The sequence below is a fragment of the Triturus cristatus genome, chromosome 2_2, assembly GCF_964204655.1.
Source record: "Triturus cristatus chromosome 2_2, aTriCri1.1, whole genome shotgun sequence".
NCBI lineage: Eukaryota > Metazoa > Chordata > Amphibia > Caudata > Salamandridae > Triturus > Triturus cristatus.
The window spans coordinates 1,055,302,809-1,055,319,349 of record NC_140582.1 but is presented as its reverse complement, the minus strand read 5'-3'; the positions used below and the strand labels follow the sequence as shown (position 1 = coordinate 1,055,319,349).

Genomic DNA, 16,541 nt, shown 5'->3' with positions numbered 1-16,541 from the left:
AGACTCTTAGCCAGAATCCTGGGTCTCCTATCCTCAACCATTCAAGCGATCTTTCCAGGCCCTTTACACTACAGGGCCCTCCAGAGACTCAAAGCGAAAACTCTGAAATCGTCTCTTTCTTACACTCAGATGACCTCCTTAGACGAAGACTCGAAGATGGAACTATCTTGGTGGCTGAAAAATGCAGAAGCCTGGAATGGCAAAGCCATCTTTGGGGAGTCCCCAGATTTGATAATAGAATCAGATGCAAGTCTAGATGGTTGGGGTGCCACTTGTGGCAACATTTCAACGGGAGGTCTTTGGACACCCGAAGAGAGGGAACTTCATATCAACTGCCTGGAACTCCTAGCAGGCTCATTTGAGGTTCAGAGCTTTACCCAGAACTCTCTCAAGTGCTCAATAATGTTACGCATGGGCAATGTCTCTGCAGTGAGATATGTCAACAAGATGGGGGGACCACATTCAAAGAGTCTTACCGAAGTAGAAAAAGCTTTCTGGGATTATTGTCTGAACAGGGGACTGTCCGTCACAGCGGAACACATCCCCGGTTTGAACAATGGAGTAGCAGACTGGTTCTCCAAGAATTTCAGGGATTCCAGCAACTGGAAATTGAACAGAGAGATATTCATGACAATTCAAGACCATTGGGGTCACTTCGACACAGATCTTTTTGCAGACCGAATGAATACTCAGTTGATGAATTTCTTCAGCTGGAAACTGGACCCTCGAGCATTAAGGGTGGACGCCTTCCTCCAGGACTGGGAGGGCTTAAAGCCATATGCCTTCCCGCCATTTGTCATGCTTCCTCGTCTTCTTTTACACGATCGCCGATACATGCAGAACATGGTGGTGACAACCCCCCTTTGGAGGTCTCAGGCATGGTTCCCTCTCATATTGGAGATGGCTGTAGACTTCCCTATTCTAATACCCCCCTTCGGGGACTTACTCTTGGGTCCTCACGGCGAATCTCACCCTCTCATAGACCAAGGTCTACTGATTCTGACGGCCTGGAAGATTTCAGGTGACAATGGCAAATCCCTGGCATTTCGGAACATGCTTTCCAACTCATATCTGAGTCTTGGGCATCTGGAACAAGGAAATCATATCGATTGGCTTGGAACAAATGGGTTCGCTGGTGTCTTCAACGACACTACGATCCCGTTTCAACTGATTTAATACACGTGGTTAATTATCTATCTGAACTCTTCGCTTCGCCTAAGTTATAGAACTGTTAATGCCTACAGATCAGCAATAGCTGCAGGTCATTCCTTAGTTGATGGTGTTTCAGTTGAGCAAAACCTTTTAACAAAAAGGATTATGAGAAGCATGCAAATTCTTAATCCTCCAACTTCAAAATATTCAGCATTATGGGACGTTAAATTGGTATTACAACTTATTTCTTCTTGGGGAGATAACGCTAACCTCTCTCTCAAACGCATTTCTTATAAACTTACTGTATTACTTTGCTTGGTTTCTTTCAGACAAACATCAGATGTTAAGGCTTTAGATATTTCTAACAGGTCTTACCAACCTGAAGGCGTTTGTTTTTATCTTAAGAAGAGAACCAAAACTATGTCTTCTTCTATTTTCTACCCTTTCTTTCCTCTTAATGAAAGTCTATGTGTCGTTAGTTGTCTCAAAGAGTATGAAAAAAGGACGGTAAGTCTTAGAGGTATTGAATCTCAACTGTTGATTTCTTACAGATCTCCTCATAAGGGAGTGTCTTCTCCCACACTTGCTAGATGGGTTAAAGAAGTGATGAATGAAAGTGGTGTTGATGTTTCTATTTTTGGTGCGTACACCGCTTCTGCTTCTAAAGCTTTTATGCTAGGTGGAGGACTACAGGATATCCTTAGAGCAGCTGACTGGTCAAATGAAAACATGTTTAAGAATTGTTATTTCAGACCAATCAATAATGTGATTGATAATGTACTTGCTTCACTTTGAACTTGCATAATGTTGGCCTCCGTGTCGTGCCATAAAATTTAGATTTTTCACAGCCTGCTGGGCAGAAAATCTGGATTTCATTAAGGACACGGAGGCCAAGATTATCCCTCCACTTTGTATCCCTTCCTAGGAATTTTATACTTTAACATGGTGTGTCTTTTTTCTTGCAGAATAAAAGTCTTTGGATTCTTTTAAAATGGAGTGATTCGCCTACGGATCGTTTAAGAATGGAGTTATTCTTTCTACATCAACTTTAAGTTATGTTTGTTCCTGAATGTATTCTTGTTCACAGCTCCTAACAAAGAAGGGAGATGACTGCATGTTCACAGACTTTATACTTTATTGGAATGTTACTGAAGTTCTATATTCTCTTCATTGTTACTGCTGAGCTGTGGCAATAAAGGAGAATTTGCATAATCTTGGCCTCCGTGTCCTTAATAAAATCCATATTTTCTGCCCAGCAGGCTGTGAAAAATCTAAATTTTCTCGATTTTACTCCCCCAGGCTACCGTTTCTGTAGATTTGACTAGGAAGGTAAACGGGGTATTAGCATTGTAATTTTATTTAGGTCTGAGTACTCTGTGAATTGGACCCCCATCAGGTCACCACTCTGCGAGGCTGCATTATTTAGTGTCTACTTATCGCCCAACCAGTCGTTTAGGGGCATATTGCTATACCGACCTCGTGACCCCAGGGTCCCAATTGTTCAGGACTTTAGTGTATCCTTGAGGACGAAATTGCATGGAAGGACTTTACGGTTCTAGGAGACTTTAATTTTCATCTCGAGGCTCTTGAGGACCTTGATACCGTGTTGCTTCTACAACCTATTTATGCACTGGGTCTGTCAGGCGGGGCACACACTCGATGGCATTTTTTCTAACAATTTATTACTAAATACCATTTCCACTTTTTCTCTCCCTTGGTCAGACCATAGTGCTGTTTTTTTCGATATTTCCTGCAACTAGGAGAATTATGTACACGCGATCGGTCGATCTTGCACCCTCTCTCGTGCTTCGCATAGGCTCCAAGCAAACAAACTCTCACAATTATTGACTGAGACCTCCTCAGGTCTGCCAGATGAGTTCAACAGTGCTGTCGACATCTACACTCACTGGTAAGAGACAGAGTCCAAAACTTTAGTTCCTGAAAAAAGTTAAAGATTAAGAGGTATTGCCCTACCGCTCCTTGGTTCGCTGAGAAGGTTAGGACCTTGAAGCAGGCATGTAGAAGGCAAGAGAAAAATTACTACAGAAATGAAAGAGACACATACAATATTTGTCTATCCAGGAATAAGTCCTCGATTCATAATGCAAAATTTGACTATTTCACCAGTAAGATTCAGCTCACAGCTAATTTCTGTAAGGAACTAATTTCTACTGTCAAAAAACTCACTTCTTTTGCTGCTCCCCTAACCAAAGAATGTAGTCAATCCTTCTGTAATTCTGTGGCCACGGCCTTTTGCCTTAAGGTTGAGGATGTTTTTAACAACTTCTCATCTTTTTCTTTTGCTCCCTCTGTACACAAATCTTTCTCATTGGTTACCAACTCTGGACTTGAATTCAGATCCTTTTATTTACCGACCACTGCTGAAGTTACCAAGCTGATTAAGGCTGCGAGATCAGGTTTGCCAGATGATCCTTGTGTCCCTTCAGTGGCTAGTTTAGTAGCAGAAATGATTGCCATCAAGCCATCTGAGATCTTTCAACTCGTATGCCTTTCTTGCTCTTTTCCCTCTGCTTGGAAGAAGGCAGTGGTGCTGCCTCTCATCAAAAAGCCCTCTCCAGACCCAGGTGACCCTACCAGTTACTGTCCTATTTTCTGCCTCCCACTGCCAGCCAAGATTCTGAAAAAGGTGCTAAATGCTCAGTTGCGTTCTTACATCTACACAAACAATATTTTGGACACCGCCCAATTTGGCTTTTGTGCTGGTCATAGCACTGAGACCTTGCTTATTAAGGCTACTGAGGAGATTAGGGCAGCCATCGAGCAGGGCGGACAAGCTGCACTGTTCCTGCTCAACCTATCGGCAGCCTTTCTTACAGTGAATCATGGGCTGCGGATGAAGAGATTGAGTGGGAATGGTGTGACCAGCTCAGCTTGGGGGTTACTGAACTCATTCCTTTCAGGCCGAGTGCAATTAGTCAGAATTTGTAGGTTCTTAACTCCAGGCCCAATTCACAAAAGGAATCTGAGACAAAATCCTAACTTTCTGAATTTCGGTATTCACAACAGGCATTTAGGAGTAGTAAAGTTAGGATTCCTAACTTTACTACTCCTAAATGCCTTTTGTGAGTACCGAAAGTGGTGAAGTTAGGATTTTGTCTCAGTTTAGGAGTAGTAACGTTAGGAATCCTAACTTTACTACTCCTAAACGCCTTTTGTGAATACCGAAAGTAGTAAAGTTAGGATTTTGTCTAAGATTACTTTTGTGAATTGGGCCCTCCATATTTTTCACTCACTGGCAGTGTTTCCCAAGGATACTCTATTAGTCCTCTCCTTTGCAACTTCTATGTCACTCCTCTTACTGAACTCTTCATATCATTTGGCTTTGCTTTGACTGCATATGCAGATGACACACATATTGTGCCTGTGTCACAGAGGACATGGAGTGGTGCAGCGTTTCTGTGACTGCGTGAAGGTAGTAGAACAAAGGATAGCAAGAAATTGCCTCAAATTTAATTCATCTCAAACCGAGGTACTGCTGTTCGGTGCCCAGGTATGTTTTTGGACCTCCAATTGGTGGCCTTCTGAGGTGGGCCCTCTTTCAACTCCGGTTAACTGTGTTAAGAATTCTGGGAGTTTTGGTTAACAACAGAATCTCCTATATCGATCAAGTCAATGATGTGTCTTCTGCAGCTTTCTCTGTCCTGAAAATGATTAGAAAAAGTCTTCCCTTCCTACCAGGGCATCTTCGCAAAACCGTGGTATCCTCTCTTGTAATCTCAAAGATCGATTACTGTAACGGTCTTTATCTCAATGCCCATCAGCAGGTTTTAAACAAACTGCAAACCCTACAAATTGCTGCTGCCCAGCTGTTGTAAAAAAAACAATACAATTCGGTCTCAAAATGTATTGCCATACTCCACTGGCTCCCTGTAAGGCAGAGTCACATTTAAAGCCTGGTGCGCTGTATTCAAGGCATCGCGCGGGATAGGCCCTGATTTGCTGAAGAATTTTACCTGGTGAGCCCTGGGCAGGTCTCTTTGCTCTTCATATACCAAACTACTTACAGTACCAAGATTCAGATATGTCAACTGGGGAGGCAGAAGTTTCGTGCTTAGAGCTTCTAAAGCATGGGATGATCTCCCTCTATGTATTAAATCCTTTCCTAATCTTCTAGATTTCAGAAAGGCCTTAAAGACCTGCTTCTTCTCTATTTGTTAATTGTTTCGCCTCTCATTCTGTTTCCCTACTCAGCTAGCGCCATAACGCCCTTTGGGCAAGCGAGCGCATTACAAAACTTCCTAACAAAACATAACGCATATCAACGGAAATATTTTGAAAAAGACATTAGTTTAATGAGAATAATGAATGACGATTACATGAAGACACTGCAACACACGAGGGGGGGGGGTAAAGGGAAAGAGACAAGATACAGTGGAAGACAAAACTGCATTCTAGATTTGGTTTTTAAGGTGAAACCAACAATTGTTATGATGATATACATCATCAAGAGGGGGGAGTTTGAGAGAAATGACTGCATATTTAGAAATCAACATATTTTAGCACATTAGGACTGCAATTTCAATCAATCAATCAGGGCTTTTGAAGTGCATCTACTCACCCGGAAGGGTCTCAAGGTGCTGGGGGAGGAGGAGTGGTGTACGGCTCCTAAGCCCTCGTGGAGAATCATCAGACGGCTACCATAGCCGATCAGGGTGCGTTCAGTGCCAGACGCTCATAGTGAGTCATCAAAGAGCCAGGTCTTGAGGTCCTTCAGGAACCTGGAGAGAGATAGTGTCTGGCGAAGGTGGAGAGGTAGGGTGTTCCATGCTTTAGCCGCAAGGGAGGGGAAGGGGTAACCTCCTGTTCTGTACTTCTTGATGCGTGGTATTGTGGCGAGGGAGAGTTGAGCTAAGCAGAGGGATCTTTGGGGTGCGTGGAACGAGAGGTGGTGGTTCATGTAGGCGGAGACGGTGTTGTGGAGGGCCTTGTGGGCGTGGGTGAGATTCCTAAATGCCCATGGTGTTTAATGACTTTATTTATTTGGTGGCTCTAATTCTGAGCATGATGGAAAAGGTCCATCAACCTCTCCGGAGCCTGGAGGATCCCCAATGGTGCTATTTGCAAGTGGGTGTATTTTAAAGACTGAACCATCGAGCAGAATCCTTTTGGGCTCCAGCACCAATGAGTTGGTTGCAAATGTTCCTGTGAAATGTATACACCTGCCTGTTAATCCTTTTACTGCATTGTATAGGCAAAGATCCCTTCCTTTGCTTAGTGTTGGTAATTTAGCAGATCCATATGTTTGTCATCCAACTGTCTCTCTTATATGTTACCAAATGTTAGCACATTGACCAACATTTAGCATTATTCGCAAATTTCAGTGTTTGGGGGTTCTGTAACCTTAATGACCTTTGAACAAAAGTTGTTGTATGGCAGTTAACTTTTTAGCACAAAAGTAATGTTTTCTAAGTAAAGAACCATAACTTAGCTTTAGCACATTGTTTCCAACTAATGCAAGCATGATTTATGCCCAAGACCAAATGTCAAAGTGCACTGAATCTGAAGGGCACATTGTGCCCATACTTTTTAAAGAAAAAGTGAAAAGACAGCTGTCCTGGCACAGTTAATTCTGACAGTTGAAATGCTTCAGCTGAAGTTTAAGGCAGAGAGTCTTCTGTGCTGTGAAACCGAAGGTAGAGCATAAAGCTAAACAAGCCTTCTTGATTTGGTCTGTTTGCTTGAAAGAAATCTAAGTGTGCACAACTGGTTAATCTGCAAATGTCAAGAGTTCTTAGAAGCTGGTATTGGCTTTAATTGATGAGTTCATTTGAAGCTTTCTGATGACACAAATTTCATATTTTTGAGTGGTATTGCAAAGGAGTTACCAGATGAGCTATGAAGTGTGAGCTGTTAATGGATAGTTATTAAAAAACTTCACTGTGTACAGTCTCTGTATTACTAAAATCTAAATTTTGGAAGCACTTTTTTATCTTAAACCTTTTTGAACTTTTTGTAGCAGCCCATCTTATACTGTGTGTAATGCAAGTTAAAATAACGACTTACATATTCACAGTACTTTCTGTCACTGGCTATCACCTCGTAGCACTAAAATACACACACACCTTTCTATTCTCTAGTGCTCCAACCAAGATACTGTTCTGTGGCTCTTAGGTTACACACACATCTCTGTGGTGCATTAGGTTCCATAATGTACAACACGGCACTTCTCAATGATTCATTTACCTTGTATTTATTTTGACTGGGCATTATTTTATATGTAGTTACCTGAAGATGAAAGAACAAAAAACGTTACATATAAGTTGTTTATTAGTCACGCCTTGGACACCCTCCCCCATTGCAACAACCATCATAGTTCCCATTCTTTTTAATGCACTTCGACCCCTACCCAGAACTTTTTAAAATTATATGCGAATGGTCAGCGTCAGTTTACACATTACTTAAAAAAGCCTGCAAGCCCAAAAGGTATTGGCAATAATGTAATTTCATTAGCTCCTTGCGGAAACCTTTCTGGTATGTGCACAGTGCTTTTCCACATGGTTTGTTTTCGGAGCTTTTTCGTGTTTGCCGCTCTATAAATGGGTGGTGAAAAAACAGTACTAAAATAAAATGCGTTTTCAACATTCGCATTGCTGTCTTTTGCCCCTTCGCTGCGGCAGCTACTATCCACCCCCACGAGCTGATTATTCAACACTGAAGTAGATCAGCGCTGCACTGAAAACACACTGCGCATGTCCAAAGAGCGTACTCCAATCAACATTAAAGGCGCAATATCGTTTTCAGCCTATCAGACCCGAAGGCCGAATCTTTGAAGGTCTGGCTTCCAAATGACTAAACACCAACGCCAATACACAGAACATGAACAGTTGCCCCAATGAAGGGAATTACAACGTTTACATTAAAACGCAACACTACTGGGTGGTTTGTCATAAAACGAGGAGTTGATTTTGTCAATCATATAAATCCCTAAAAAACGTTGTATATTTTCCAGATTTATGTTAATAATTAGTCGTGCCTCACGTTTCTAGTCGCTCGTTTCTTCTTGAGCCGGCCAGCCGCTCCTTCTACCCTGCGCAGCCATTTTGGAATTGCGTACTTAGAATGGAATGGAGGCAGCGACAAGCTTTAGTGAGTGCTGCGCGTTTTACAACAAATTCAGGGTAGATAATGGCCACGCTCACATTAGCATTGTTTTCTAGCCTCTGTTGTTAACTACTGTGCATCTGAAATGTATATATTTTTAAGTAATTTGTTGCGTCTAATAAGAAAAAGAGCAAAGGTGCCTCACTTCGATATACTGGGATTTGATTTTCTCTTTGGGTGTCTAACCGACTCGACTTCGAAGTGCAGCGGCAGAATTGATGTTCTAAGCCACTTCTAAACAGGTTCGCTTACCAACGTGCAGCTATCGGTTGCCTCCAGGGGCCGCTGTTGCAACAAACTGAGAGGTGTCAAGGTGTGCAGCAAAAACCGCTTCAAGCAGACGAAAGGGGGATCTATTTTTAGGTGATGGCCCTCGTTTTCTCCGTCACTCTCCCCAACAAGGCGGCGTTATTATAAGCAGCATCTTGGTACGTGTACACAAGGGGCAGCTCCTTGAAATGAGCAGCGATCCCTGCGGGTGAGCCGCCGCCGTGACAGCCTCGGCTTCTTGCTCTTCTCTCCTTTGTGTCGGGTAGAACAATCAATCCTTCAGACACTGGCGAACGTACCATCACCGACCTTTGCAAAAGCACAGCGGCCAAACCTCTGCGTTGTCCTCGATTAAGGCCTCTCTGTGTGTGATGGTGATTGAGCGCTTTTCTTGGCCAGAAATAATTATGGCTATTGTTTTTGCCGTCATTAATCGTTCACATTGTGGTTCTCCTCCGGTTATTGGTGGTAAAGCGGGGCAGTAATGCAGCGCTATACATACATTGCCAAAGTGAAAAATGTTGAGCGGAAAAGATGGAAAGCAAAGTAGATACACAAATGGTGCACTTTACCCCGCGTTGTTCGGCAATCGCTTGTAATTATATTCTACAGAGCATATATCTGGGAACATCGAAGAGGGAAGCGTGGCAGGGCAGCAGATCGTAGAATATTGTTTGCCCGGTAGACTTGCTTCTATGTGAGGAAGAATTTACCCGATGAACATGCTAACAGTAGAGTAGAAATACAGATTACCTTTGTATTGGCAGTGGAGTGACATCATTGAGTGCAGCTCATCAGCATGTTGCAAACCCCAGTGTAAAAAACAGCCCATGTGATGGGTTCTGTATCGGTAACCGCTCTGAAGTGCATCCATTGTTTGCTTACATATAATACTAACAAAAACATGCATCAAGACAAGCTATCAGAATTTCCAACATAAGAATAATGTGTAACACTCCCCTGAAGAAACATGACTGTTGCAAATTACATTTAACAATTTGCATCCTTTAAAGAAGAAACATAAGGAAGGGGTCCAAGAACAGCAAATGCGCTCTTCTTTTTGCATATTCGCACTCCTATGGCTCCAGCTGCAGTCCAACGGTGGCCATTCTGCATCCTCCATCCAAGGGCTCAAGATAAAAAGCCAATCCTTCTTCACAGACCCTTGCGGCTGCTGACAGCGCGGGTGTTGCGTTTTGTAGAGCTCAGCAGCGGGATCGGATCGTTACAGCTGCATCAAAAGAGCAGAAAAAAGATGTAGTAATTTGCACTGAAGTGAAGGAGAGAAGAAAGGGGGGCAGGCGTTTCTTGTCACATGACGGAATTTGACAGCCAATGTGGCGAGCGCCTGGCCCTCGATCGCCTTCCCTCCCACCAGGACAAGACCCGCACCGGCTCTGGCGCAATATAAATACATCTCCAAGATGCGGAGGAGCTCCTTTGCCTGACTGCTTCCACGTACAAATCCCATCAGGTCCGGCACAGCAGTGCACCTCTGCAGCATTCCCCGCACCCTGTCGCGGCCCCCTGGCTACTTGCATGAATTATTCGTCTTCCAAAATGGTTTGCGAGACTAAAATAGTGGCCGAAGATCACAATTCCATACCGGGGAGCTCGCAGAAAGATGCCCAGATCGTGTCCTCATCCCAGATGTGGCCCTTGATGCCAGCAGCTGCCCATGTCTCCTCGTCACTTGTCGCCGCAGAAGAGGAGGATGCCAGGACCAGGGACCGGGTTTACATTCGGCAATTTCAGCACTCGGACCAGGAGGTGGCACGGCGCATCTTCTACGAGGGGATTCTGGAGCGGATCCCCAGCACTGCCTTTAGGGGGCTGAAACACGAGCCCCTCATTCAGATCCTATATGCCCTGCTCATAGGTAAGCACACAACAATCAGAGTATTTCAGTACTTTACTTACAGGGATGAGACACCATGACAAGAACCGGCGTCCCCAATATATCAGATGCCAGTCTGTCTCTCCCTCGGCCGAGGTAGACAGTCAGTGGTAAAGATTTAGTATGCATGACTGTGTCTACGTTTTATGTGTACATGTTTTCAAATTAAGGTCCGTAAAATGTGCACCTGTAGATGTGATCATATCTCATATATGTTAAATCGGAGTGAGTTGAATACAATTAATTAAGCAAATTATTTCACCGCTTGTGTGTGTTTCCAGTATAGATTTCTCCGATCCTTTACGTAGAAATGTCCCTTTTTCTGAGCCGCTAGATTATTAGCGAGAATCATAGCCTGAAAAACACCGCCTTCTGGTAAAAAGAGGCCAGCGAAGGGGATGTGAAGTGTCACAAAGGTGTGAATTCGTCTGCCCCGGAGAAGGGATGGATGTTGGATATGGACAGCACATCGTACTGATGCGATGATAACGCATGCTGCCGGGTCCTGTGCTCGCTGCACCCACCCTTCCTAGGCAGAAGCACTAGAATGAATGGGAGGCGTGGCGGGTGTCACTGGGAGACAGGCGCTCGCCGGGCTCCTTTCCCTCCCCCTGCGCACTAACCTCAATGAATGATTTCTCTACCCCCCACACCCACACCCACCCCACCTCCCAGCCTCGCCTCCTCGCATCGCCTTCCTTCCTTTATCTTCTCCGGTCGCGGATTCCCATCACCGTGTCTTTCTAGCCTTCAGACAACCTTCATCCTATTTGCCTGTGCACCCCTGATAACATTTGGGGACAGAGAAGATGATTTACGGAAAAAAACTAAGAAATCGAAGGTTTTTCATTTCTCAAATTCCATTAAAGTGAAGGACTTTGAAAACGAGAGGAAGCTGAAATAAAAAGCATTACGCAATTTTTGGGTTACAAATCTCGAATCTGCCACCTAAATCGGGAGTTTTGGCATGGATGCCCCACTTTCTCTCGAGGTTCCGATCAGTGATTTCTTCTCACTTGTTTCCGCAACCCCGTATTCCCTTTCACTAGCATTTAATCATGTCTCAGCTCCTCGCTCCCATGTTTCTCCATCCCTCACACATCCCAGTCCTACTCGCAGGCATTTACCTCCTCACTCCCCTACTTCGCACCGTCATTCGTTAACCCGTCAATTTTCACTTGTCTCCATTACGAGCTGGAGACAATGAGGACCGACTTGGCTCTTTGAGCCAAAACAGCAGAGCCGGAAAAAATTGTCATACGAATACTCTAAATTCACTCTCATTCTAGCTACCCGCCTCCTGTTTCTCCCTCTTTCTGTGGCCGGCTTTGCCTCTTCTGTTCCCTTTCTCTTCGTCTCCACTTTCTCTTCGCTCCTCCCCCTTTATCTTTCTTTCTCGTCCACTTTCTCTCGCTATATTTTGCTTTCGCCCCCTATGCCCCATTGCTTCGCCCTCTCCTATCCTGTGCCTTTCTCTCTGTGGTACACCCTGCCCTGTGCTACCTTTGACAGTGATAATACCCCCAGTCAGCGGCTTCTGCCTACACAGAGCCCAAAGTCCTTCCTTTCTGCCTCCCCCGCATCCCTCATTTAGCACTTCCCAGGTAACTCAGGGTGCAACAGAGTAGGGGCCGGGCAATGCCACTGGTCTTTTGCATTTTGATTGTAGAAATGTAAATAATCAGCAGCGCTGGCCAGTCTCTCCTTTGCTGCACACAGAGGAGTTTGTATGTAGAATGTTGTGATAGCGCGTGAGGGGGATGTACGAGAGGCGGAAGTTACAGCTTCTTGGCTCGGCTTGCTTTTGGTTTGAGAGTCACAGCGGACCTTGAGCTGCTGAAGAGCCGGCCATCTGGTTCGAGCCTTCAAGGGCTTGCCCACCTTTATGTACAGCTGGATGGAGTTCTTCCCAAAATCCGGAGAGACAGCACAAATTACCACAGGGCATTCGTATACAGTGCAGAAGGCTGCTTCATAAGAACAGGTCTATTCGCCATCATAGCCATACATATACATGAATACATTTTCCAGCCCCACTAATCCAAATTCTTACACGTCTACCAATCTTAATCCACTCTGTGCCCACTAGATCCCCCAGCCGACAAATTGCATCAACATTCAAACTTCACAACTGACAAGCTGTTATTCTCTTGCTCCCTATCATGATGGTGTTACCGCTGGCCATCTTCCTTTCAGCTAATGCCAGCTGATACCTGTTCTTTCCACCTTCTTCAAGTTGGATATGCCCTCTCGATGATCTATTAGCCCTCTCTAAATAGTGCATCGTCATTGCCTTCTCCTGCAACCAGAGAAATACTTAACAAGTGTTTTCCCATCCCCACTTCCCATCTGAACTTTGTGCACAGTGCTGCAGTAGCTGCCTCTCCAACAGCCCTCAGCCAACATACACCCTACCACTGTAACTGTACCCCCAAAGACTTCAGCAGTAACTACATAGTCTTCAACCTGTAATACTCATTCCCCATTAATGAGCGAGAAACCCCATTCATCCACAACACATTGAAATCATCCTGTGTCAATCCTTGCATGTTGGATGACCTCTGCATCTCTCAGTTTACTTTCCTGTGTGCTTTCTTAATGGCATTATGCTTCACTGAATCTCATCATACACATCTCTGTACAAACTCTTCCCACACAACGAAAGTATCTGACCGTAAAGGCTGTATGCCCAACAAGTTTGCTTTCATAACTTATAACTAGTGCTTTAAATGGTAAAAAATAAGTTCAGGTACTCATTAAAATGAGCTAGAGGTGTAGTGAGGGGGCGGGGCTAGAGGCGGGGCTAAGGGCAAGACATGATGATACTTAACGACTTCTATATTAGTTGCAGCACATACCAAAACATATGAGAACGGTGTTTATATAAACAAAGCAGGTTAACTTATTACACAAAATGAAAGATAAATGTGATAATATGTTCACATTTCTTTTTTTTGCAATAGTTGCATCTTCTTAGTCATGCTGTTAATTGCCGTTTAGCAAAAGACATACAATTGATGGACGGAATGCAGAACAAATCAAAACATTCACCCCCAGTCAAGAGATCCGCTTTAAATCCATCATTCTTTTGCTCACCCTGCAACCCCAGTTTAGACCTGGCTATATGCAAATCAGTCTTGACCCTGTGCCTCATGGGAACAGTCCAGCCCGAACTGCCAAGCCAGGTCCTCCCTGTACCGGAAACAAGCATCCTAGGACCGGTTTCAGGGTTTCACCCCTCTTCAGCCAGGATAGCTTGATTCCAGTGGCACAGTGAGCCCAGGACTCACGTCTGAGCATACCTCGTGCACTTAGGGCGAGAAAGCAAAAGACACACAATTGATGGACGGAATGCAGAACAAATTAAAACATTCACCCCCAGTCAAGAGATCTGGGTTAAATCCATCATTCTTTTACTCACATGCCACTGGAATCAAGCTATCCTGGCTGAAGAGGGGTGAAACCCCGAAACCGGCCTAGGATGCTTGTTTCCAGTCCAGGGAGGACCTGGCTTGGCAGTTCGGGCTGGACTGTTCCCATGAGGCATTCTGTCCATCAACTGTTGTTTTTGCATTTTTCACCCCGAGTGGGGCGGGTATGCCCAGACGTGGGTCCTGTGCTCTCCATACCTCTGGAATCCAGCTATCCTGGCTGAAGAGTGGTGAAACCCTGAAACCGGTCCTAGGATGCTTGTTTCCAGTCCAGGGAGGACCTGGCTTGGCAGTTCGGACTGGACTGTTCCCATGAGGCACAGGGTCAAGACTGATTTGCATATGGCTGGGTTCAAACTGGAATGGCATGGTGAGCAAAACAATGACGGATTTAGGCCCAGATCTGTATGAATGTATGGCATTGTTCTGCATTCTGTCCATCAACTGTTGTTTTTGCGTTAATTGCCGTTTGGCACAATACTATATATTTTTGAGCACGCGAGTAGGAAGAAACTGAAAATACCCCCATGTCGCACCAAAGCTCTTATGGCACCAAGCAAATGAAGCAACTCATCATGACCCTCCCCAGAAGATGTCTCTTCCATCAATCTATCCATTCATCCTACCATTTACCTGCTGATGTCCACCATTTAACCTTTACATTCTATCGTCTATTCAGTCTTTCATCAATCATTCAGTTTTTCACCATTCCGTCTATCCACCCTTCATATCCAAACCTATCCATTCATCTCCAAACCTATCCATTCATCCTTTCACTCATCCATCTCTTTATCCACCCTTTCCCTTATCCATCAGTCCTTTTGCTCCTCCATGCATCAACCCATTCACTCCTTTATTCTATCCACCCTTTCACTCAATCCCTCCTTTCACTCATTCAGCATCCACCCTTTCATCCATCCTCCCTACCTTTCATTCATCCATCAAACTTTCACTTATCCACCCATCATCCGCCTTTTTATCCAATCATCCACCCTCTTTCACCCATGCATGCTTTCAATCATGCATCCATCCATCCATCTATACATCCACCCTTGCTCACTCATCCATCCACTCACCCACCAACATTACGTTATTTATGAATCTTTGTCGCAGAGCAGACATGTACAAAGTGCCACACATTTTCTTCAAAATACCTCCTGAGTGTATTTTGATTCTCTCTCTTTCTTTCACTTTTTTTCTTACAAAAACAGGCATACACACAAACATAGCAGACACACAAAAGACTCTGGTATGATAAAAGCCATCTTTTCTCTTCACCTACCATGGCTTTTTTAATTGCCACCAGGGCTGGACTGGCCGTAGCCTGATTGTGCCAGGGGACTGCTATGATTCCTGTGCTTGCACGAATGCACAGGATAGTGTGAATGTGATTGACAGCACAGGGTCTGAACGGACCCTGCTCTGTAAAGCACAGCGTGATGGTGAGCACCCGGACATTATTCAATTGAGCCCTGCTGATTAGCTCAGCTAGGACTCAGATCGGTGCTGCAGAAGCGGCGCCTTGGCTGCCAGGAAAACTTACTACTTCTGCTCACCAGCACTGCCAATGAGCCTACCTTTTCATGAGTACCGGTACTCTCCAGAGCAGTAGAGAAGTGCCGGTACTCACAGTGATAAATCTAAGAAGTGCCGGTACTCAGTACCGGTGAGTACCAGCCCATTTAAAGCACTTCTTGTAACAATGACAAGCCTGAAAACTGGACAAGATAGATTTCACCTCAGCTACTCAGAAGCATTTCTTGACAAGCCCTACCCAGTGTAAGCTCCGACAGCCACGGCAACAGCTGTTCTGATCTCATGCTGTTATAACACCACCAGTACACCACATCACCATCACTCTTGAAGTCCCAACGACTTTCCAACAGGACATATCTGCCCATCGACTTTGCTGCCCTCTTCAACCAGCGAATTCCCACATTATAGTAATAGCTGACAGAGGCCCAAGAACACAACCTACAACAAACAAAACCATGGATATTGCTTGACAGCTGCTAAAATAAATCTCTATCCTGCTCAATATATCTCTTGCAACAATCTGAAACGTAACAGTTCATAACCCTAGAAACCATTCTGGTAAAAAAAAAAATACTCCTGCAAACTTACCTGCAGTAATATCACGCTAGAGACAAGTGGCAGTGGTAATACAGAAATGGTCAGGACCTCTCCATATGAAGCGGGACACTGTGCGCATTACGGGTTACTTCAGCCGTGACCATGGACGACCTACAAATACTTTTATACTTTGGCTTTAGGCTACGTTTCACATAACAAGCACACCAGCTCTTTGTTTACATATAAGACTGCTCCCCCTCATGGTTTTGAAGGCATACTTTTACATGGACCGGAATAGTACGTAATCTCGTCTATTACAACGATTACAACAATTGCAAGTGTCCAAAAGTAACATTTCTACACTCAAGATTCAAGTCTGAAGTTGAGACTATTGCTATTGCTGTTTCAAATCCTCAAATTAAATAGGGGCCTTTGGAGTTTGTACGTGTTTGTACAGTTCAAAGTTTGAGCCTTGAAAAAGTCGTCTACACGACGAAACACGTGTCGGCTGTCTGCATCTACGCTAAAACTTGTCAACAATATCAAGAGTTTCTACATAATTATATCTGAATGAAGACTATATCACCTTGTCCATT

At 44.4% G+C, this 16,541-nt stretch overlaps 1 protein-coding gene across 1 annotated transcript in view; it reads left to right on the top strand.

Annotated features, from left to right (window-relative positions):
* Nucleotides 1-9,781: 9,781 nt before the first annotated feature.
* Nucleotides 9,782-16,541, top strand: part of ASPNAT (aspartate N-acetyltransferase) — a 204,673-nt gene continuing 197,913 nt past the window's right edge. Inside the window, exon 1 of the mRNA XM_085642553.1 lies at nt 9,782-10,423. Coding sequence (XP_085498679.1) covers nt 9,880-10,423 — 544 coding nt within the window. The 5' untranslated portion in view covers nt 9,782-9,879. The remainder of the gene's footprint in view (nt 10,424-16,541) is intronic.